At 56.2% G+C, this 21,847-nt stretch overlaps 10 protein-coding genes across 10 annotated transcripts; 4 read left to right on the top strand and 6 right to left on the bottom strand.

Moving 5' to 3' along the window:
• Nucleotides 1-419: 419 nt before the first annotated feature.
• PHYSODRAFT_515361 (hypothetical protein) lies at nucleotides 420-824 on the bottom strand (the record flags this gene model as incomplete). Its single annotated transcript, XM_009533523.1, has 1 exon — nucleotides 420-824. The coding sequence occupies one exon, from the start codon at nucleotides 822-824 to the stop codon at nucleotides 420-422; it is 405 nt and encodes a 134-aa protein (XP_009531818.1).
• A 177-nt stretch (nucleotides 825-1,001) lies between these two features.
• Nucleotides 1,002-2,511, bottom strand: PHYSODRAFT_336015 (hypothetical protein; the record flags this gene model as incomplete). Its single annotated transcript, XM_009533522.1, has 4 exons — nucleotides 1,002-1,091; nucleotides 1,167-1,243; nucleotides 1,328-1,416; nucleotides 1,511-2,511. 4 exons carry the CDS (start codon nucleotides 2,509-2,511, stop codon nucleotides 1,002-1,004), a joined length of 1,257 nt encoding a protein of 418 aa, XP_009531817.1.
• Nucleotides 2,512-2,631: 120 nt separating this feature from the next.
• PHYSODRAFT_516262 (hypothetical protein) lies at nucleotides 2,632-3,988 on the top strand (the record flags this gene model as incomplete). The annotated part of the gene is made up of 3 exons (XM_009533521.1): nucleotides 2,632-2,679; nucleotides 2,751-2,960; nucleotides 3,047-3,988. 3 exons carry the CDS (start codon nucleotides 2,632-2,634, stop codon nucleotides 3,986-3,988), a joined length of 1,200 nt encoding a protein of 399 aa, XP_009531816.1.
• A 1,574-nt stretch (nucleotides 3,989-5,562) lies between these two features.
• On the bottom strand, nucleotides 5,563-10,337 carry PHYSODRAFT_517016 (hypothetical protein; the record flags this gene model as incomplete). Its single annotated transcript, XM_009533520.1, has 2 exons — nucleotides 5,563-6,077; nucleotides 9,671-10,337. 2 exons carry the CDS (start codon nucleotides 10,335-10,337, stop codon nucleotides 5,563-5,565), a joined length of 1,182 nt encoding a protein of 393 aa, XP_009531815.1.
• Nucleotides 10,338-10,788: 451 nt separating this feature from the next.
• Nucleotides 10,789-11,554, top strand: PHYSODRAFT_515536 (hypothetical protein; the record flags this gene model as incomplete). The annotated part of the gene is made up of 5 exons (XM_009533519.1): nucleotides 10,789-10,850; nucleotides 10,921-11,093; nucleotides 11,162-11,232; nucleotides 11,307-11,363; nucleotides 11,495-11,554. The coding sequence occupies 5 exons, from the start codon at nucleotides 10,789-10,791 to the stop codon at nucleotides 11,552-11,554; spliced, it is 423 nt and encodes a 140-aa protein (XP_009531814.1).
• Nucleotides 11,555-12,152: 598 nt separating this feature from the next.
• PHYSODRAFT_347190 (hypothetical protein) lies at nucleotides 12,153-12,891 on the bottom strand (the record flags this gene model as incomplete). Its single annotated transcript, XM_009533518.1, has 3 exons — nucleotides 12,153-12,449; nucleotides 12,556-12,705; nucleotides 12,805-12,891. The coding sequence occupies 3 exons, from the start codon at nucleotides 12,889-12,891 to the stop codon at nucleotides 12,186-12,188; spliced, it is 501 nt and encodes a 166-aa protein (XP_009531813.1). The 3' UTR covers nucleotides 12,153-12,185.
• Nucleotides 12,892-12,996: 105 nt separating this feature from the next.
• Nucleotides 12,997-13,483, top strand: PHYSODRAFT_547549 (hypothetical protein). Its single transcript, XM_009533517.1, has 2 exons — nucleotides 12,997-13,063; nucleotides 13,160-13,483. Exons 1-2 carry the CDS (start codon nucleotides 13,047-13,049, stop codon nucleotides 13,293-13,295), a joined length of 153 nt encoding a protein of 50 aa, XP_009531812.1. The 5' UTR covers nucleotides 12,997-13,046; the 3' UTR covers nucleotides 13,296-13,483.
• A 21-nt stretch (nucleotides 13,484-13,504) lies between these two features.
• PHYSODRAFT_355077 (hypothetical protein) lies at nucleotides 13,505-14,128 on the bottom strand. The gene is made up of 2 exons (XM_009533516.1): nucleotides 14,067-14,128; nucleotides 13,505-13,983 (listed from the first exon to the last, which is right to left on the bottom strand). Exons 1-2 carry the CDS (start codon nucleotides 14,115-14,117, stop codon nucleotides 13,537-13,539), a joined length of 498 nt encoding a protein of 165 aa, XP_009531811.1. The 5' UTR covers nucleotides 14,118-14,128; the 3' UTR covers nucleotides 13,505-13,536.
• An 804-nt stretch (nucleotides 14,129-14,932) lies between these two features.
• PHYSODRAFT_352068 (hypothetical protein) lies at nucleotides 14,933-15,827 on the top strand (the record flags this gene model as incomplete). Its single annotated transcript, XM_009533515.1, has 2 exons — nucleotides 14,933-15,324; nucleotides 15,406-15,827. Exons 1-2 carry the CDS (start codon nucleotides 14,949-14,951, stop codon nucleotides 15,825-15,827), a joined length of 798 nt encoding a protein of 265 aa, XP_009531810.1. The 5' UTR covers nucleotides 14,933-14,948.
• Nucleotides 15,828-15,957: 130 nt separating this feature from the next.
• On the bottom strand, nucleotides 15,958-21,693 carry PHYSODRAFT_517698 (hypothetical protein; the record flags this gene model as incomplete). The annotated part of the gene is made up of 1 exon (XM_009533514.1): nucleotides 15,958-21,693. One exon carries the CDS (start codon nucleotides 21,691-21,693, stop codon nucleotides 15,958-15,960), a length of 5,736 nt encoding a protein of 1,911 aa, XP_009531809.1.
• Nucleotides 21,694-21,847: the final 154 nt, after the last annotated feature.

The following is a 21,847-nucleotide window of genomic DNA, read 5'->3' as shown; positions in this document are numbered from 1 at the left end:
CGCGTTATGGAATCGTTGCCATACCCACCGTCACCAGCACAATGCCACACAACCGGCTTTTCCTTCCGAATTGCGATCTGTAGAAGCAAAGCAACGCTAAGCTCTTGCCTGTTCCTGAACTCCCTGTCAAAATGAGGGTCTTGGAAATTCTTGTACCAGTGCAAAAAAACTCCGGAAAAACTTTGTGAAAAACCTCCAGCACACACAGAATCTCCTTCCGCACGTAGAAGTTCGGACCCGTAAACTCCACAAGTTCTGCGATTGTTCCAATATCCTTGACCTCATTGCAGTTGTCGTCAATCCATTCGAACAAGTCGAAAAACTCGCCTCTCGGCGGCAAATCGCCGCGTTTGTCGCTCGTTTCCAACAGTTTTCGGAGATTCAACGACGTCCGTCCTGGTATCCATACCCCGTCGTCCTCATCTCGCGGCCTTTTCAAGCTTCCAGAGCGTAAAACGAACGAGTATGTGAATTTGTACCGCCTTCGGAGCTCTCCGCTTCCTCCGCGTCATGCGGTTGATTACCAACACTTCTTGAATCGTCTTGGCCGGGTCCACCGGATCTCCACTCAGTAATTGCTCGATTTCTTCATCGATCTCCCCCTTAGCCAGTTTCCGCGCCGCTGGATCATCGCTTGGCAGCCACGCGTCTCCCTTCTTCGCCAGGAAGAGATCCATGAACCGCGTAGGGCACGCAATACTCTCTTTCTCCTTGATCTCCACCTTCAACTCGCCCACCAGTTTGCTTCCATCAATGTCGACATGAAATGCGCCGACTTCTGCGCCGACTTCTGCGCCAACGAGCGCACAAATCAGGGTCACCATCTTTTGGTCGGGAAATTCCTGAATGGCCTTCGAACGAAGAGGGTTTATCCATCATTCACAAGATGAAAGCATCATTTTTGATACCAATTTGCGCGGTGGCGATACTTGAAATCGTCCTCGTTAGTTAGTTTCCGTGTTTGTATTTGCTGCGATTATGGCAGAGCATGCACGTGCTGCCTATTGCAGCTTCAGCTTGATGAAAGCGAACAAGTAGCGCCAGAACTCCTTGGCTGCCACCTTGTCCAAATGCCGCTTGTCGGGATGGATCTGCACGAAGTAGCATGCATGACGTTAGCTGCACAGTTCAGACGATACGATCATTGCACGAGGAGTCAACCTTACCATTAGCACCTTCACATCCCACTGCTTAATGTCCGGGTTCAGCTGGGACCCTTGATTGTAGATGTAAACTCCACACACTGCACCATAACACAATACTCGGTGTGTCAGACCACGCATGCACCACAGTCCTTAGCACGAAGTATCACAAGCGAGTGCCATACCTTTCTTGAACACCTCGAGCGGGAACTTCCACTTCCAGCCCTTAAACTGCCACGACTGTCCCGATACAATGACACCGACCACCGAGCGCCTGCATCCATGAACCAGCAGGAGCATCAAAACTTCATCAGTTAGCAGTCCACCACAGCAACACACGCCCCCCCCCTTTTTTTTTACTAACGCACCAGTCCTTATCCCGGAATCGACTGACAGTGTCCACGATCTTGAAGGTGTACACGTGTCCGTCCTCCTCATGCGTAATCATCATTGACTGCTGCTTGCGGTGTCCGTCCGCCTTCTTCTGCACGTTGGAAACATACACGCCGTCCTCCAAGAAGTCCCTGGCATTAAGCATCGTGAACAAGTCGGAGAAGCCAGCGGGCACCACAATAATCGGCGTGCCCAGGATCTTCTCCTTGACCATTCGATGCAGCGGCATCTGCTCCTTCCTGGCCGTGGTGGTGGCCAGCAGCGCCGAGGCCTTGGTGGCCTTCTCGATCTTCTCCTTGGTCTCAGCATTCACCAGCTCGAGCGTCTTGGCCACGTTGTCGAACTTGGTCTTGTGCGCGTCCAGCACCGTGGTCCTCGTCCTGTTGACGTACTCTTTATCCGTTATCCTCTTGATCTGGGCCTCTGCCTGCAGCTCCTCGGGGGTCTTGTGGTGGCTCACGCCGTGCTTGTTGTGGCCGTCTCGGTGGTGGCGCGCGCTCTCGAGCTTCCTCTTCTTGGCGGAGGCGCGGGCTGCCTCGTCCTCGCTCTCCCTTTTCTTCTTGGTAGAACCGGAGGTAGAGCCGGTAGGCTTGCGCTCCTTCCTGGTCTCTGTGGGCTTGCCGCTGGCGTCCAGGATCTGCGCGCTGGCCTCGATGTCCCCCTTGAGGTAGGCCACCAGCTCCTTCTTGTCCACCGTGGACACCATGGCCGCCTTCTCCTCGCGGCACTTGAGAACGTAGTCGCTGAAGCTCAGCGCCTCGTGCGTGAAGCACGTGTACACGGCCAGCAGGTCGTAGCTCTTGTCCAGCTTCTTGGAGTGGTAGGCCGAGGCGCTGTGCTTGGGCAGCCGCCGCAGCTCGGCGCCACCCGCATCGCGGAACACCAGGTCGTCTCCGTCCACGGCCACGGGCTTGCCCGCGATCAGGTGCTGGCGCAGGGCCTGCAGCGCCCCCAGCGGCGACGACGCGTCCGCCATACTTGTCTGTCGATGGCCGGTATTTGGCGTGGTACACACCACTTTGTCTAAGTGCGCAATATTTCGGTGTGTGGATTTCTAAAGTACGCTTGGATTCGCAGTGACGAATCCAAGGCTAAAATGGCGGCGGCGGCGCCGCACGTGCTGCTGTACTTCGATGTGAACAAGGTGCGCTGCAGCTGTAGAGTTCTCTGTATCGTTCATTATCTGTTGACGGAACGGTGTACGGCATTGGGCAGACTGTGATCATGCACGACCCCGTGCAGGGCAAGACGCTGCTACATATTCTCAACGACTTGCTGACGGAGCGGGCCTTGGGGCGAGTGGTGGACGCCCCCGATGGAGACACGAAGTGGGTCTGGGACGGGGAGAAGGCGCTGCAAACAGCTACGGAGACGAGGGCTGGTACGGACGGCCTCGTGTCGTATGGATCGTTTCTAAGGGCCAAGGTGGGGTTGAATGTAGTGGGGGTGTTTTGGGGGCGACCCCGTCGGCGGTTGGTGGAACTGAAGGGGTGACACTGTTGTCCATGCAGTTCCCCTTGTCGGGAGACCCGCAGGTTGCCAAGCACAACAAGCGCATGAGGAAGGTGCTGCGTCAAGATTTCACGGCGAAAGGAAACCCGGGGGAGGGACTGGCAAGTGAACACGGAGAGCTGCTGCAACACTTGCTGCTGCCTGATACGGCGGCGACTGAGGTACAGCTGGGACAAGTGGGGCTGCAAGAGTCCCCCTACTGCTTCATTGTGCCAGCTTTCTTCAGGCTGATGGAGTATTTGCAGACGAACGACGTGAAGTTCAACCTCATTTTCCGGACCTATGGAAATGACCTCCATCGCGTGGCGCAAGAGTTCAACTGCTTTTGTGAAGGGCGCCATCCGTGCTTTCCACTGGAGAAAGCTATGGATGGATCGGATGAAGGAATCGACCGACGGATTCATCTTCATCAAGAATCAGACGGAGAAATGCCGAGGTTTGGGACGTTCTTGCGAGCAGAAAGCACCACGGCGCTTGTTATGGGCACCTTCAAGCAGCCCAAAACTGCCGATGATGTGGATCCTTTAGCGTTCTACGCTCCCCATGGAGAAGAAGTTCAGATTGTGCAAGGTTTGTCCGAAATCCACAACCTTCTAGCTCGACGCTGGCGTGATTCGCAGGCGACACTGGCGCTGCGGGACTTCTACCCGCATTGGTTCCGCAATAAGGAAGACGCCACTGCTGGGAAGCTATTGGTTCTGGATCCAACCGACGATGACGAAGGCGTCCACGCCATGTTCTTCGATGACAATATCCTGGCGCACGACGCACACATCGTCGATGCGCGATTCGCACACAATGACTTGGCCCTGAGTTTTGATACAACAAAGGAGCTGTATCTGTTGCGTGTGGAACCGCTTGACGTCATACAGAGCGACACATACTTCATCCGTCGGTTTGAAACTTCAATGAAGCGATGGAGACGGAAACAGCAATCGTGATGCAGTCAGCGTCGGAACCTAAATTGATACTGAAGGCATCGTGGATAGGCTCCGAGCCGAAACCCACCACAGTCAACGAAAAATAGTAAGGGAAAACTACTAAAATGCCACTCCTAGTTTTCTCATTTACTAAAATGCCACGATGGGTACTAAAATGCCACGAGCTCAAAACTTTCGAAAGGTTACATACCGCGACTTCCCCTCACTCAGGTTTGGCGTCGGTGTCGAAGATTCAAGGAGCAGGTGAAGGACCCAGTCTCGACGATCAACCCCTGGACGGGGTCAGAGTTGTCACGGTAAGCAAGATTTCCTCGTAGCAACACTCGTGAATTCGACGCGATAGCGTTCAAGAGTGACTGGAAGCCGCAAGACAGAGAAAGTTGACTAACTGCTTAATAATCGTCTCGTTTTGCTAGGTACCGCAATGTATATGGGCTAGGCTGTTGCGCTACACCTTTGCCCGGCCATAGTTGGCCTAATTTGCAAGCAAAGTTGTCATGAATATTGGAGGTACCAGAGAGTAACATTACATTTCCTAAAGTATGACTTTCGTTTCATTCAAAGTTCTCTAATTCCCATCGAGAGGTACATGCACCACATGTAGCCGCAAAGCACGTCTCACCCCCTGCTCAGTGAGGGGCGGTCTCAACGCGCCCCCATGTTCCCCTCCTTGAGAGATCGCGCGCGTACAGTTGCCGCTTGATGAAGGGCATGCAGACGCGGATCGGACACTCAAGAAGCTGCACGCACGCACACACGCCTTCGCCTTCGCCATCTTGCCTCTGTGCTGGCGTCACTTCGCAGTGCGAAGTTCGCACTCTATCAGAGTACGCCAAAGGCGTTGGTGGGAATTAGACAACTTTGAATGAAACGAAAGTCATACTTTAGGGAATGTAATGTTACTCTCTGGTACCTCCAATATTCATGACAACTTTGCTTGCAAATTAGGCCAACTATGGCCGGGCAAAGGTGTAGTTGCTGACGAGGAATCCAAATTCGTCTACAGTAGATGGTGGTCGGAACCCACAAGCCAAGGCAAAGGTTCTTCGTGGATGACAATCGGATTACCATCATCGTTGTCATGGAGGCTCGCGTTTGCACTTTCAAGACAGATATTACGTGGCTTCACGCCGCGCTGATACTGGGGAACGGAAAACTAATATGGATCGTGCCAACTTGACAGTATTGCGCGGCACTTACAATGAAGGAGTTGAGTTTATTTGTTCACTTGACATGACTGCTAGCGTCTGTACATTTCATTCAGCCCTTTAGGAATTTGCCGGAATTGAAAGAAGCAGCGATGGTGCGCACGTCATCGCGTCCATATACTGTTCGTTGTCCTGGCCACAACAAACGTTGTTTCACAAACTTGCGTGCCTGCTGAAAGCTCTGGTCGAACAGGCTCAAATATGACTAGTTCTACTTAACATTTGTTCTTGCGCTCGTCTTCTATGGTTTCTGTACCCATCGTGGCATTTTAGTAAATGGGAAAACTATGAGTAGCATTTTAATAGTTTTCCCAAATAGTAAAGAGGGCGGGCGATCCATTTGCAAGTTGAAAGTATCATGATATTTTAGTCGACTACGTATTCCTCGCGCGGTGGCGACACCTGGCCGCACTTGAGATCGGCGGCGCAGTCGCGCGGGTATATTGCGAAGGGAGTCTCGATCTGGATGGTAGAGTGAGTGATCCCCTTGGACAACAGAAAGCGCTGGGCGCCGCGGAGTGCTGTCTCTGGATCACCTGACACCAAGTGCACACTCAGCGACGGCAACCCGGCACTTAGCGACCAAATGTGCAAGTCGTGTACGCCCACAACAGACGGGCAGTTTTGCAGCTCTTCCTCGATATCCTTGGTGTCGATGTCGAGAGGGGTGCCCTCCATCAGCATGTGGATGCTATCACGGATAATGCCGACGGTCGTCCCCACCACAAGGATGGAGAAGACGAAGGTGGCAATCGGATCGGCGATCTGCCACTCGGGCTTGAACCAGATGAGGCCACCGGCGACGCAGACACCCAGACTCTGAATGAAGTCGCCCAGTGCGTGGATGTAGGCCGAGCGAATGTTGAGGTTCTCCAAGTTCTCTTTCTTCTTCTTTTTCTTCTCCCCCTTCAGCGTCGGGGTGGTGTCACCCGCACCAACATCCAGATCCCCACCGACCCAGTGTTCATGGTCTCCGAGAATGTGGAAATCTGAATGAGACGTGCTGTGCAAGTCTTCGTATACATGCGAGTGCTCACTACGCAGTTCGGACGCACGGTCACTGTGCGGGGGCCCGTGCACTTCATCGTGGTCCCCGTGAGCATGGCCATGTCCTCCATGAGCGTGGCCATGTCCTCCATGAGCGTGGCCATGTCCTCCATGAGAATGGCCGTGACCGCCATGAGAATGGCCGTGACCGCCATGGGAATGGCCGTGACCGCCGTGTGAGTGTCCGTGGCCGCCGTGGGAGTGGCCATGGCCTCCATGCGAGTGGCCGTGGCCGCCGTGCGAGTGTCCGTGGCCGAGGATTTTCATCAGCATCAGGTTGACGAGCAGGCCAATGGTAGCAACGATGAACATGAGCTTGCCGTCGACGCGAGTGGTTGGCTCGGGCTTCAGACAGTCTAGGAACCGCTCCACCGCTTCGTAGAGCAGTACGCCGGTGAGCACCCAGATCACCAAGACACTGGTGATGGCACCGATGACCTCCGAGCGTTGGAAGCCATAGCTCAAGCGGTCGGTGGCAGGCCGTTGGGTCATCCAGATCGCGAACAGCGAGATGCAGAAGCCGGCCACGTCAGACAGCAAGTGTGCAGCGTCCGACATGATGGCCAGACTGCCGGCCAGGTAACCTCCGACGACCTCGGCGCACATAAAGAGCAGCGAAAAGAGGCACGCGAGCTGCAGTTTCCGTTGAGCGCGTCGATCACTCTCACTGAGCGCAAGTCGGCGAGGACCTTCGGCATCGTTGGTGTGGTTCCCCCTTGGGCTGTGGCTGTGGGGCATGTTGCCGATGTGTGCAGTATGAGGAAACTCGTGAAGTGAGCCTTACTCGTGTGTCAATTGAACCGAGTATTATACCACCACTGTCCGTGATTACACTGCCTTGCCCCATGTGCCTCTTTGGTCATAGGTTTACCAGCTTTGGCTGGTTGTGACTGTATCAGGGATGATAGAACCTGCCGCCAAATGGTCTTCATATGCTAAATGTATACCTCCGTGTTTACCGCACTAATGCAATTGTAGAGCTACAAGCTGCCCTCCGTATATTTATAATATATACCTCAACCAAAGTATCATCCGCAGCTCTAGGCGTCATGTGCTGCTGGCGAGATCTGTCCGCATCTTAGGCCCGTTCTCAACCGGCCGCATGCCGCACCGCATCGCACAGTTTTGTACAATGCGGCCCATGCGGCCGCATCGGTTGAGAACGCTCGTGCGGCCGAATTGTGCGCCCTACCCGCATGAGCTTCCAGATGACATCGGCCAATTCGAACTCAAAACATACCAAAAGCAGCAACGCGAAGTATGATGAGTTTTGCCGAAGACTCGTATTTCTCGATGCTAGCTCATACACCAACTGAAAACAATATATGAACAAGTACTTGTACGCCTGTAGTGGATTAATGCTAAATAGGTATCCGACGTACCAGTAGATTAAAACCAAACAGCAAGAATGCAAGGCAACTCACAAAAACTGTAATGAAAACGGAAACTCGTTAAAAATCTCTAAATCGGCCATCGATTGTGAAGCTACACGCGCTCTACGCTAAAGGAATCTATTTTGCTTTGTGCAGCAAAAGATTACGCACTTATATTTCTTCATTATACTGGTGGGGGTAACTTACAAGTAGCTTCTGTAGCATAAGTTGGCGATCCACTCATTGAGTAGCTCCACCATATCGCTGTAGGTGGACGGTTTTTCTTCACACTGCTGGTTGACCAGCGTAGTAGATCTTTTTGTATCGCTTTCCTTATTGTTGTCTGCGCCAGGTTTTTGCTGAAGATGTTTGCAATATGCAGAAACACAACAAGTTTTTCGACATACTCACATTTTATTTTAGTGCTAAACCTCTGTTTACTCAAATAAAAAGCTCTACTGATGCCACCTAACCGTGCCTTTCGCCTCAGCACGCCTTCGCCGATATCGTGCGGGCATGGAGGTATACGTTAGCTCGCTTGAAAGCCCAAACATCATGGTTGGCTGTGGATATGGGCTGTTTGTCATCATAAATCAAGAAAAGTTAGCAAGGTCTCGAATGCATAACAACAATCAGCTCCATAGGCACTGCAGCCGAATTGTTTGGCCCCTATATATGGTATGCACGTGCTGGTAACTGTCGGCAGCAGTCGCAGCTATTAATTTTTATCTCACGGTACACGATAACATTTAACTCTCACGCACACGACTCCGTCAACCGATGCATGTTATGACCACATGTATATTGGCTGATACATAACTTCCACTCGTAGGGCATGAAACGCTAGTGCATGTTGATCTACGCCTGCTAAAGAGCAGGTAGACATAGTACACGCTTCCCGGCGGTGGGGGTTCTACATCTAAAGGTGGTTTCCACTACCTGGAACATGTATCTAAGTTACTTCGAAATAGATGTAACATTACACGTTCTGTACGATGCACTCAATAATAACACGAAATCGTGTACATGTAGGCCGGATAGAGTAGCGGGCCCCCTTTGTGTTGGCGTCCGCTAGCACCAGCGGCCCGAACACCTCGAGCAGAAGCTAAAATACAAGGTTGACTTCTTTGGCAGCCAAGGAGTCAAATTGACGCCTTGTCGGCTGTTGTCTGATAGGGTACTGTACCAGCAGGTGAGTCAATAAGAGCGCTCTGATTGGTGCTGCGGCGTGCAACCCCTACTCACTCTCGTGCTAACCAATCACAAGTCCTTATTTCGGCTCATGCGGCCGCATGCGGCGGTTGAGAACGGGCCTCAGCTCAGACTTGCAGTCCCGAGGATACGACGTTGAAGTTCTCTCGGTCTGGATAGTCGTGTGTGTGATGCCCTTGCTTAGGAGGTAGCTCTGGGCTGTATGCAGCGCAGTCTCGACGTCGTCCGACACGAGGTGCACACTAAGCGAAGGCAAGCTCGCGCTCAGCGACCAAATATGGAGGTCGTGCACGGCCACGACAGAGGAGCACTGACGCAGTCCCTGCTCGATCTCGATGGCATCCAAGCCTCTAGGGGTGCCCTCCGTGAGGATGTGGATACTTTCGCGAATGATCCCCACAGTGGTGAACAGAACTAGCACCGAGAAGTGAAGGTGGCGATCGGGTCTGCAATCTGCCACTCTGGCTTGAGCCAGATGAGTCCACCAGCGATGCAAACGCCAAGGCTCTGGATGAAGTCGCCCAGCGCGTGAATGTATGCCGATTCAATGTTGAGGTTCTCCATGCTTTTCTTCTTATTCGGCTTTAATGTGGAAGCAGCCTCTGGATCCTGACCGGCCTCGTTGGTGTGCTCGCCATGTTCGTGATAATGCCCGTGGCTTGGGCTGCCATGACCTTCCTCTTGCGGCGAGTAATTGTCCAGCTTTTTCTGCGTCGAGGCTTTGGCACTAATAGTGCCAATCTCAAGGTCTCCCCCTACCCAGTTGTTATCTTCATCGTGAGCATGGAACTTTTCAAGGCTGAGCCTGTGGGCTTCGTCACGTGAGTGGCCTTCTTCGTGACTGTGGTGGTGGCGGCGCCCTTCCTCGCCACTGCATTCTTCAGGACCATGCGAGTGGCCATGTTTAGCATCAATTCCATGCGAATGGCCATGGTGATTGCCTTCACCGTGCGAACGTCCTCCATGCGAGTGACCCTGGGTTTTCTCCCCGTGCGAGTGGCTATGGCCTCCTCCTCCGTGTGAGTGTCCGTGGCCCGAGATCTGCATCAGGACGATGTTCACAAGCAGGCCGATGCAGGCCACGATGAACATGAGCTTCCCGTCGACGTGCTCCTTCGGATGGGGCTCCAGACACTCGATGAATCGTTTCACAGCGGCGTACAGCAACATGCCCGTCAGCACCCACAGCACGCTGACCACTGCGCCGATCACATCAGCTCGTTGGAAACCGAAGCTCAAACTGTTGGAAGCTGGTAACGTGCTCATCCAGATCGCGAACAGCGAGATGCAGAAGCCGGCCACGTCCGACAGCAAGTGCGCGGCGTCCGTCATGATGGCCAGACTGCCGGCGATGGATCCCCCGACGACCTCGGCGCACATGAAGACGACGGAGCACAGGCAGGCCAGCTGCAGCTTCCGTTGGGCGCGTCTGGCGCTCTCGGTCAGCGGGATACGGCGTGGCGAGTCGATTAAGGCGTCATCGACCGGCGAGCACTTGTCCGAGCCCATGCAGAAGAGCGTGCGGCCGCAGCCTCTGGAGGTCGATCTGCTGGTCTTGTCGTGCGCTGCTGATGGCATTTTGCCAAGTGAACGAACATCTAACATCGATGCCGAGTGAATCGCGTTAGTTGGATTTTACACGAGGGGGGGGGGGGGGTACGTGTGCCGTCGTTGCGGTGCTCGAGTGGACTTGGAGACGACTGCGTTGGCTAACAGAAACGCACGTAGCCTGTATCAAAACGGAAGTCGCTTCGCCTGATTCAGAGGACCCTGCAGCTACAGGGCGCGGCCCAATAGTGTGAAATTAACGCAACGCTGCGTCAGGGCACGCCAGACTCGCAACACTTGTTGAAGTTGCCTTTTTCGTCTACAGAAACTTTCAACCAATGATCATCATCCAGCCGTTATCTTTCACTTTAGTGACTGCAGTGACAAAAAATACTGAAGCGACGTGACCAGCATGGATGCTGAGCGCGAGCGCATCGAGCGCGCCAGGGCCAGGAACCTCGCCTACATCCAGCAGTGCGCACCCCAACCTCCAGCTTTGCATTGATCCGTGTCTCCCCTTCGTAACGCGCCAATGCGGCTGCAGACAGGACGAGCGGCAGGCTTCGCAAGCGGCGGACGAACTGCTGGCCTCCGTGCTCGGATCTCCTGCTGCTGCCCCCAGCGCCAAGAGGTCCACGCCCACGGGAGGCGGCTCGAAGGGCAACAGCAGCGTCTACATCACGGGCCTCACCACGTACATGGCGTGCAGGCAGCTCGGTCAGTCCATGATTGAGGAGTTGCAGGCCAGGGGTGATGGTTGACGGAGGGGGTTGCTTGTCTTGCAGAGGGCGTGTGCTCCAAGATCGGCAAGGTTCGGCGCATCAAGTTCTACAAGGACGAAAGAGGAGGACTGAAGGTAGGAGGGGATGACTTGCTGCTTGGTCGTGCCGGGTGGGTTGCTCAGATCCTTTTGTTTGGATGTGGATATAGGGCGATGCAGTCGTCACGTTCTGCTCGCGTGCTACAATGGCCAAGGCCATTGACAGGGTAAAACCATTAAAGATTTCTGCAGCTGGGTTGATGTATAGCCGCACGAGGATGAAGCAGAGCGAGTCTCCTTTTGGATTCGAGCGTTGCTGCGCGTGTTGCTCATACGCGTCTCGTTCCGTGTCTTGCAGTTGAATCACTTCGAAGTCAAGCCTGGTGTGATCATCACGTACGAGACGCTAGCTACGTGAGCTTGTGTTCTGATGCACGAATTACTTGGCGCTAACGAGGATCTGGTGTACACAGGGCGACTGAGGCGACGTTCTCGAACCAGAAGACGAAGGGCACAGAGGAAGCCACGGACAATGCGCCTGTCGAGCAAGCTGCTACTCAACCGGTGGAGAAAATGCAAGTTTCCTCTGCAGCACCAGCACCGCTGGCGATTGCTTCGGCGGATGATTCGGCGCGTTTGGACTTGCCGTCGCGCTCCGTCATCTTGAAGCATATATGGGACCCACTCGAGGGCAGCGATGCTGAATTCTTCGACGAGTTGGAGGAGGACATGCGCTCGGAATGCAGCAAGCACGGAGCAGTGGAGCGCGTTCAAATTGTAGCGGACGGCTCGGTGGTCGTGCGTTTTGCAGAGCTGAGTGCTGCCATCGCGTGTCTGAAGGTGATGAACGGGCGGTGGTTTGCTGGGCGGCGGATTGAGGCGCAGTTTGATCAGGCCACGGCCGAGAACCCCAGCGACGCTGACACCAAGGTCGAGGCGTTCCTGGCCTCCCTTGGTGAGTAAACGCAGCAATACGAGGTGAGTTTGCTTTCGAAAGACGTGCGCTCAGGCCTTATCACAGCGAGTGGTTTTCTATTATCCGATCTGCTTTACTGACGAGACTGGAAATACGCATCGAACACGACGAAGCGGTTGGGCTGCGGGAAGTGCTCAGTGAGACCGGCGTGTTTCTTCAAGAAGGCGAATAGCTTAGGCGACGGTCGGTCGTAGGCGAGCTGGGCCGGCGTCACCTGCTCGTCTTGAAGCAGGCGCTGGAAGAGCTGCAGCCCCACGCCGCGACGCTGCCAGGCCTCGTCCACGTAGAAGTCGAGCACGCAGAGCGGATCCATCTCGATGTACTGGCCCGTGTGGCTCTAGAATATCATACATAGAGCAGAAGCAGCCAACAATAGCAAACGTCAACAAGTGACCGAGCGTCCACAGGATGTAGCCATCTGGGCCAGAGAGTCATCTTCTTACCATGTAGAATAGGTGCTTGACCCCGGTCTTCAGGAATCCGATGACGCGGTCATCATCGTCCTTAGCCAGTAGCAGACGCTGGCGCTGTTGCGTCGCCCCGGGCGTCGTGAAGAGCGCAACCGAGGTGATCTCCTGGGAGAGAGCCTGGGCCTGGGGCAGACAAGATGCAGGTCACTGTGTGTACCGTATCTAGAGCCCATCGCCTCGAAGTGTCAAGACCGGCGATGGGCTGGCGGGATGGACACGTACGAGGGCGGACCGCCGGCCGAGCGCGTCGACTGCTTCAGCCAGCGCGGGGCCCAGCGGCTCGGGAGCGCGCACCACTTCAATCCGCATGGCGGTCGGCGCGAACGGGACGCCCGTTTTCTAGCGGTTTGTTACATAAGACAGCGTGTCTATCTGCGGTCCCCAAGCGCCAAGAGAGCAGCTCGAAGGGAGTCATGGGCGCCGAACTGTCCAAGCCAGCCGAGCTGAACCCGTGCGCGGGCGAGATGGAGACCTACGTCAAGTGAGTGTGATAGTGCCACGCGTCTGCGTGTGCCTGTGAGGTGTAGAGGAGCCCGTGGAATCCCGTGGAGGAGGAGACTCACGTCACGTCCTGCAGGTGCGTAGAAGCCAAGAACGCCGAGAGCGGCGGCCTGCGCGACGGCGAGGAGTGCGAGCAGGAGAGCGAGGCCTACCGCGAGTGCCGACGGAAGGTCAAGGAGCTCAAGGCCGCCGTCAAGAAGCAACAAGCCTAGAGTCCCGACCCCATTTCATCAGAGCGAGGGGGGGGGGCGGAATGTCGCAAATACAGCTTTTGTGCCTTGTTCATACAACCCGTCCTCCCTCCCTACTTCCTACTACCTGCTTGCTAACCTTTCGCCTTCGCCTTCTATGGATATAGCTAGCTAGCTTCCTGCGTCCTCTATCTACTAGTACACTACTTCACACCCTATTGCTTGTCCTACTGCTACAGTGCCTCCCCTTGTCTCCGCTTGTCTACTTGACCCGCAGCTCTTGGGCCGGGAGTCGGCTGTTGCCGGCCGCCGCCGGGTTCCCCTCGTCGTCGCTGTATCCGAAGCTGGACGACGCCGTTTTGATGCCGAACAGCGTCTTCTTGCGCAGGCTGGCGCTCACGCCCGGCGAGCAGTCGGCCACGTCCACGGCCTTGCTGCTGTTGCGCACCACGCGCACGGTGCCCGCGCCCCTGGACGAGGCGCTGCCGACCTTGGACGACCCCCAGGACGAGCGCGAGTGGTGGTGGCCCAGTCGTTGTCGACGCTGCGACAGCACCTGGATGTCTTTGGGCAGGAAGGCGTCCGGGATGAGCTGCTCCGAGTTGGACAGGATGGAGGCCACCGACGAGTCCGTCGCCGTGGACAGCGAGCGCCCGCGCGCCTGCGCCGGCCGCTCCAGGTCCCGCGCGAAGTCCTTGCTCTGGTAGTGCTGATGTGGTTAGAGTCGAGTCGTGATGGAGTTAGAGTTTGGAGCGGGTAATGGCAAGGGTAAGGATGTTCTTGGGTCCTCACCAGTTGCGCGTCGCGGTCGCCTAGTCCGCACACGGAGAGAGTGCCGCCCATTGTGGCTTTAGCGGGTGGTGTAGTGCAGGTGGCGGTGTCTGCGCAGCTCGTTGGCTTCTGAGCTCCTGGCGCACCGCCTGTTTGGGGAGGATGGGACCACTTTGCTCATCGCTGCGACATATACAGTTGGGCACTCGAATAGAGGGCTCTCTCTCGGTTATCATAGGTACACACACTACTTTGTACGGCTTCACAAGGAGTTGCTATCGTAAGCTACAATTCGTATAGTACCAATAACGAACGTGCTTGCTAGTCAAACTGCAATGCCGCATCATTGTAAGCGAAACTATGCTTGCCACACCTGAGAAGCTTGCGCAGTTCCAGCTCGTTTACCTTCGACTATTAACCCCAACCTTCATCTTCTTCCAGTTCGACCACTACATGTACTGTACTTGATGAAGGCGTTACTGCTGCGTTCGAAAGGGACTGTCACATTCAACTCGCGCCAGTCTTGAAGCGGGGATGCGAACGAGACTGCTGGGCAGTGCAGTACGATTTTGATGTTCACGAGCCGCATGGTGTATGGGAACATTACCTGCAGGAACGCCATGCGTCCACACTTTTCTAGCTTGGAGAATTGGAAACCACGAAGCGGCTAACGATGCGAGGCGCATTTTTGGAGAAGAGCTAGCGCAGGAAATATGGTCGCAAGCGGCAAACTAAGTTGGGCAATTTGCGGTTACACACTTACAAAATGCATTTTCTGCATAGTCAACCACCTCCGAAACGTCATGTTTTAGTTTTTCGGCTAATCCTGATTCTGTACCAGACTGGATTCTGTTCTTCCCGCACAACGCAAGAAGCCCCGTGTGCCTGTATAGCTGCTCGACAATGGCGGTGCGCGTGCGGCGCTGGAGCGACGTGGAGGCGCGGCAGCGGCCGCTGCACCGCGCGGCGTACGCGAACAGCACCCCGAGCCCCGCGCCCGTGGCGCCCGCGTCGGCCGAGCCGGCGCCGACCGCCGACAGCGCCAAGAACGTGCCGCTGGCCGTGATGGAGGACGCCCCCGAGTGCGTCATCTGCCTGGACGAGCTGGCGCTGGGGCGCGCGCTGTTCACGGCCGAGTGCGGCCACCGCTTCCACTTCAGCTGCCTGCTGGAGAACGTCAACCACGACGAGGCCAACTCGGACAAGTGCCCGATCTGCCGCAAGGCGCAGACGCAGTGGCCCGAGCAGACCGAGGGGCTGGTCAAGGCCCACCCGTACTGTAAGTTCCAGGCTATAACGATCATCACCACCCTCCTCGTTATAAGACACAGGTACTGATGTTCTTCTTTATCGCTTGCAGGTACAAATTGCGGCAAGCGAGGCTCAGGAGGACAGTTTTGCGACGGATGTGGGCAATCTTTGGCTCATACCCCCACAGCGCAGGAGCGCGCGCGGGCGGCGGCGGCAGCGGCGGCCGCTCGCAGCAACGTGGTGGTGGAGTGCCCCACGTGCCGCATCCGCTGCCTGGTGAGCACGACGGCGCGCGGCACGCTGCAGTGTCCCAATGGCCACCTGTTCCAACTACGCATGCCCCCGAGCATGGGCAACTCGCAGGGACTGCGGCAGAGCTTCAACGGGGCAGGGCCCATGACGTCCGGGCCCAGACCCATCATGCGCCAATGCCCCACGTGCTACACGCGTGTGCAAATGCCCCCAGGCAGCCAGGCCGGGCAGTACATGTGTCCCCATGGACACACCTTCTACTTTTCCCCGTTCCAATAGATTGATCCGTGTTTTTGCTTTGATTTTCACGTGTGGTGTTGGTTTTGTTGTTGTTGTTGTTGTGTATTCAAGGTAAGAGGGGAGGAGGTGTCGGTGACTACGATAGGCTAACATGCATGTCAAGTGTATCTTACGTGGCTCGAGCTTGGGAGATCAACATCTCACCGGACAGGAACGCGTCGGCGCGGTGCAGAGTGTTGTGAGATGACAAGTCCACTGGGTACTTGTACATCTCAGCGGTGAGAGCGGTGCTGTTGGCTGTGCGCTGGTCCACTTGCAGGTACGTCCAGCATTCGGGTACGAGCACGCTCGCGCCAAGCGTTGGAGACGTGGGGCCGTCGTTTGTTGGTGATACCGACGAGGTGCTGGTGGTGGCGAACTCAAGCACGACGCAGGCTCCGTGTGGCAAGTTCTCCAGCGGTGTCTGCATGTGCCAAGTGAACCCCCAGAGTAGGGCGTTGGAAGACGCTACAGGCTGCACGGACACCTGCTGCCTCATTTCCACGAGGTTGCGCTGTCCGTCCATCACCGAGATAACTATCCGTGGCCGCCGAGCGCCGATCAATGCCGCGTCGCTCAGTGCAATGAGCTCAACAAAAAGCGACACGTACGAGCTGTGCCGCACTTTGCCAGGCTGCTTGACCAGAAAGAGCATTGGGAGTTCTTCTTCGCTCGCACTCAAGCGCCGCGTCAACTTGTTGGGTCGTTTGAGGAGAGCACTTCCCGCCGCCAACAGCGGGTTCGAAGGTGGCTGGGGCGCGTGTGAGATTCCTACAGATGTGCACGCCGCTGAAGAGATGCTAGTGATGGCGGTCTTCGCCAATTCAGCCTTCAAGCAGCGCACAAATACCAGTTGCGGCTCTGACAGATTTGAAGCAAGAGCCCCGCGGTCTAGCAGCAGCTTCGCCAGCATCAAGTGTCCAGCCTGCAGTGCGAACTGCAACGGTGTTTCTTGTCTTGTTGTCATCGCATTGACATCGGCTCCATTCTCCAGTAGCCACTGCGCTGTCTTCACCAGCTCAAGCTCCGCGTCTAACAAGGATTTGGACTTCGAGCTGGAGCTAGCTGCTGCTGTGGTCACGTCAAGCTGAATCTCACTGGTGGTGCTGCTCTTGTTGTTGTCGGTGTCGTCATCAATCGCCGCCAAAATCACAAGACTGCTGCAGCTGGCGACCAAGTGCAGTGGTGTCTCCTGTCGCGACGACTCACTTCGCAAGTTGCAAGCCTCCTGGCGAGCCTTGAAGTCGACAAACTCGAGCTTGCTGTTCTGAGCAGACCGATGCATGGCAAACACACGGGACTCGATGCTGCTGGGGATGATGTTACGGAAGTGCGCAAGCCAGCACTGGATCTCAAGGGCTCCTGATGCCGCGAAGTAAAGCCGACCTTCCTTGTTGCGCCCACCAAGCAGTTGCGGGGAGTGCAGTTCAAACGCAAAAGGCAGGTCCACACTCGTCTTGAGCAACGCTGTGGTCAAGTCGATCTGCAGGGAACTGGGTCCAGCCAACGTCAACTTGCGATCGTTTGGATAGTACTCGAGTTGCGGGTGGTCCTGTTTGTCGGCAGTCACGCTGAGCACCACGAATCGCTTCATCCACCGTGATGTCTCCCGTCGTTTCCGAAGAAATCCGCTGTAGACAATCGTTCGCTCGGGAATTCTGCTTGAAGGCTCCTCTTCTTGCTGGTTGCCAACCTCATCAGACGACGAAGCTGTTGCATTGGTCTCCTTCGCTTCGGGCCCATCGGTTGAGTTCGCCTTGGTGGACTGCTCGAGTGCCTTCGGGGTCGATGGGGTATTTTCTCGCGCTCCAGTAGCTGTCATTGCTGTCATTTGCAGCACCAAATACTTTACCATCGTGTGCTGGCCATTGGCGCAAGCTTCGTGGAAGGCTGTGAAGCCCCGTCCATTCTTGAGCGAGAGCAGCTCTTCACTGGAGCGCTCTTGGAGCATGTACTTGACGACGTGGAAGTCCCCGCATGCAGCAGCCTCATGGAACAGCGAGTTATACCCGAAGGCGCGCGGCTGCAATACAAAGTAGACGTCCGGCTGGCTGCGCAGCTTAGCCATCCTGCGGTCTGAGTCCTCCATGCGCGTGTGCTGGGTCCAAGATGTCGAGCCGCTGCCTGGTGCGATGGTGCTTGTCCCGTTTACACTGCGGCTAACAAACACGCTAGCCACCTCAGCCTCCCACTTCACTCGTCGACTGTGCGAACGCCATGTCTTTTGAATCCGCCTTGAGGCTTTGCGCGCGCGTCGGAATTGTCGACATAGCAGCCAACTGGTGACGCAGTACTGCAGCGTTCGGGTGCTCCGCCTCAACGCGAGGTAGTGACATCTAGCAATCCATCCAACCATGGCGTGCTGAAGGCGAGCCACCGCAGCCTTCCGGACAACAAATACGCGTCGAGCAGCATGCCGACGGCGTTGGCTCTGGATGCAAACCACCCCAGACCTCAGCGTGACAAAACGTCGGCGAGCTTCCCACTTCCGCACCAACGCCTGGGTCTTTGTGATGCAAACTTTGAGCTTTTTGAAGCGTCTTCGCTGCAAGAACTGACGCACAAAGGCTGCCAGCACAATTTCGGCTTTCTTCTCGAGCAGGAACCGCCGGCGCTGGGTCCGAGCCCGGTACCTGGTTTGAATACGGATGGCTGCACGTCGCTGGGCCAAGAAAGCTCGACGATGAGCATGCATGCGCTGCCACGACTGCAGCTTCAGCGTCGATCGAAGCCGCAACTTCCGCTCACGCTCCGCGGCAGTGCGCAGCATGAACCCTCGCACGTGACGCTGGATCTCAGTCGCTGCTCGCGTAGCCTTGAGGAATCGCAGGAAGTTGCAACGCGTCACGTATCGACGCGACACTCGCGTCATGATACAAGCGGCGCGCTTCTTCTTCTGGAACAAAGTGGTGAGCTGGAAGCATCGGAACTGCGCTTGGATTCTGATAGCGGCTCGGTGTTGCTTCAGATACTTCGCTCGCTGCACTCGCATACGCCATAGCGCCTGCCACTTAACCGTTGCTCGACGCAGTTTGTGAAACTTCTTGAACGCGAGTCGAGCACGAACCAGTTTGGACTGCAGAACCACGATACTTTCTTGTCGGATCGTGGCCAACGAACCCTCAAGCCTCTCCACCTGGCCGTAGCGAAGGAAGATCTCGTTCTTGCCCATGGCAAAAATTTGTCGAGCCGGCGCGCGCGGGGGCTTTGGCTCAGTCTCGTCTTTCTCGGTCTCGGGTGATTCGTCGTCTTCTTTCAAGGGCTCTTCACTTTCGAGCTCCTTGTCCTTGAGCCACTCGCGAGCGATGAACTCACAGGCTTCTCGCATCTTACCAGGATTGTTTCGCGTAGCAGCAACACCATACTTCGCGATCGCCAGCGACCAGAAGAGCTCGTAGAAGACACTGTACTGCTTACGGATTGGGAACCCTTCCTGTCGGATTCGAACCACCTCCAGCACGCCGCTGTAGGTGAGTTGGTCACGTACGAGCTCACAGCTGAATCCGCCGGGGAACTTGAGGTTGTTCGGCTTGATGCACTTGATGTAGCTGGGCGTCGTGCTCCACAGAACTTCCATGAGCTCAGCTAACTGCGTGCGGAAGCGACTTGACACGGTTGTTGTACCAGTGAGAGACGCACTCTGTGTGCGCTTGTGCATCGCCCCTGTCGGTGTGGTCGGGCCACCGCGTTTAGTTGCAGCGCCACCAAGTGAAGCTGCGACTGGAGCACTGAACATGGCTTGCAGTAGCGGCTGGGAACTGCGACGCAGTAAGTCGAGCAGGTCGTCGTGCAGGTTGTCGGTGTTCTTAGCGATGAAGTCGTGGATATCGTAGACGACATCGCCCGCGTAGTGGCGGATGATGAACTCGTCACACTCGAAGCGTGGCTTCGCGTAGCTCGGGTGCTTTTCGAGGTGGTTCCCGTGGTAGATCGTGAGGAGCTGCTTGTCCGTGGTCTTGCGCTTGAGCAGCATTTGCTCCTCGAGCAGAGGCAGAAGTCCGAGAGGAGGCTTCTGAATGAGGTCCAGGCAGCGCTGATTGTCCTGGAATTCCACGGGGGACACCGCGATGCCTTCTCGGGCGTATCGCTCCTGCTCCAGCACGAATACGTGCTTGTTGAACTGCTGCTGCAGAGTCTCGTTCGTGAAGTTGATGCACAACTGCTCCAAGCTGTTTCGCTTCATCACCTCGAAGCCAAAAATGTCCAGGATGCCGATGAATGGAGCTACCGTGGGCGCTGTTGCACCGCCTTGGACACGAGACTTTGGCGTCTTTTTGTCCGTTGTGGGGATCAGAGACGTCTGCTGCTTGGCGCAGGCGTTGATGCGTGTGATCACGTGGTGGAAGAGCTCGCCGTACAGGTACTTGCAGAAGGCGTCCATGGCATTCTTGGCCTGTTCCGGTGTGAGCTTGATCTCGAGGATACTGCCACGACCAGTTACGGTGGTCTGCGTCACCATTTTGTTCGCGAACTCGGCGGCATCGACACCCAACAGCATCGCAACGTGCTCCAAGTTCACTCCAGCGTCGCTCTCTGGGAACACGACATGTGTTGGGTCGTTCTCGCGACTATCGTCTCCATTTGTGTCGTCCTGCGTTGTGGGGCTCTCAAACTGCACGTTACCGAGGTGCAAGATGGCTGCAAGCACTTCAAACATAGGGCGTTGGAAGCTGGCGTTGTCCATTCCGAGCTGCTCGAGACACCGACGAAGCTGCTCGAACTCGGTGGCATCGTCCACTCCGTCCACCTCGACGCAGTCTCCACGCGTCAGATACGTGTAGTTCCACACGTCATTCTGCAGCAACAAGGGTCGATCCGAGTCCGAAGGGTCCGACGACGAGGTTGTCAGAGTGTCGAGACCCGCCAGCAACTGGTAGAAGATGTGGTAGTTGCGCTCGTTCACTTCCGGTCGCACGAGCCGCGTCTTCTCCAGCAAAAAGTGGCGGATGGACACGCCCGCCATGCGCCCTTCGCTGCTGTAGTGGATCTGGATGTACTTGCCGAAGCGGCTCGAGTTGTCGTTGCGCGACGTCTTGGCGTTGCCGAACGACTCGAGGATCAAGTTGGAGAGCACCACGCACTCCTCGATCTGTTCGTGGACGCCTGCAGCGACTGTACTAGAGCTGGCGGCGTGTTTGCTCGCAGTGGCGAGGTACTTCATGATGTACTTGGAGGCTTCGGTCTTACCGGCGCCGCTCTCTCCACTGATGACAATCGACTGCGGGGTTCCAGACCCAGGAACGACGCCCTTCATGCCTGTGTAGGCCTTCTCAGCGATGGAGAACAAGTGAGGTGGTGCGCTGCTGTCGCTGGTAGAACCGTCCCCCGTGGCGGTGGCAGCTTCTTCGCGGCTCTTCATAAAGCCCACGACGTCGTAGAGCAGCGGGATGGACTTGTACGGGTTGATGGACAGCAGGATATCCGCCGTGAAGGTATAAATCTCGTCGCGCTCGAAGCGCTGGCGCAGCACGTTGAGCAGCGGCGCCTCGTGCATGTTGTTCATAAGCGCCACGTCCGCGTGATCCACAATGTGCGACGCGTCGAAGGTGACGAGCTGGTCCATGCGCAGGGTCTGCACCTGGTCGTCTGCAGCATCAGGGAGGTAGACCTGCGCCGTCTTGCGGTCGTCGGCGATGCTCTGCACCTCGCCGATCCGCCAGAGCACTTTGGCGTCGGCCACCCACACTTTGGTGCCGACCTGCAGGTGGTTGGCGTCGATCTGGCCGAGCGGAGCGGGGCGTCCGGCATGGTTGGCGTTGTTACTGTGCTGCTGGTTGTTGCCACTGGGGCTCTCGAGCGCCTTCCCGAGCGTCTTGGAGCTGGGCGGCCGCGTCGAGATCGTCGGGGGCGTCCTGCGCGCGAGCATCTTTACGGCAGCTCCGCCCTCTGCGATCGAGGGAGGGCGCGTCGTCGTGGCCGGATGATCAAGTAAGCGCCCCCGCGGAGACGCCTTTAGTAGCGGCGCCCCTTGACGATTGCAGTCGTTTCGAAACGAATTGATTGCCGGACCGTTATCCTGA

Source organism: Phytophthora sojae (assembly GCF_000149755.1).
Source record: "Phytophthora sojae unplaced genomic scaffold PHYSOscaffold_7, whole genome shotgun sequence".
In the NCBI taxonomy this organism is placed as follows: domain Eukaryota; phylum Oomycota; class Peronosporomycetes; order Peronosporales; family Peronosporaceae; genus Phytophthora; species Phytophthora sojae.
This window is presented reverse-complemented; position numbering and strand designations above follow the sequence as displayed.

What these genes read in the sequence shown, in the direction of transcription:
- PHYSODRAFT_355077 (XM_009533516.1), bottom strand. Translation starts at nt 14,117, where the DNA reads ATGGGCGGCACTCTCTCCGTGTGCGGACTAGGCGACCGCGACGCGCAA. An exon ending in GCGACCGCGACGCGCAACTG is followed by an intron (nt 13,984 to 14,066) that starts GTGAGGACCCAA and finishes TAACCACATCAG; the next exon opens with CACTACCAGAGCAAGGACTT.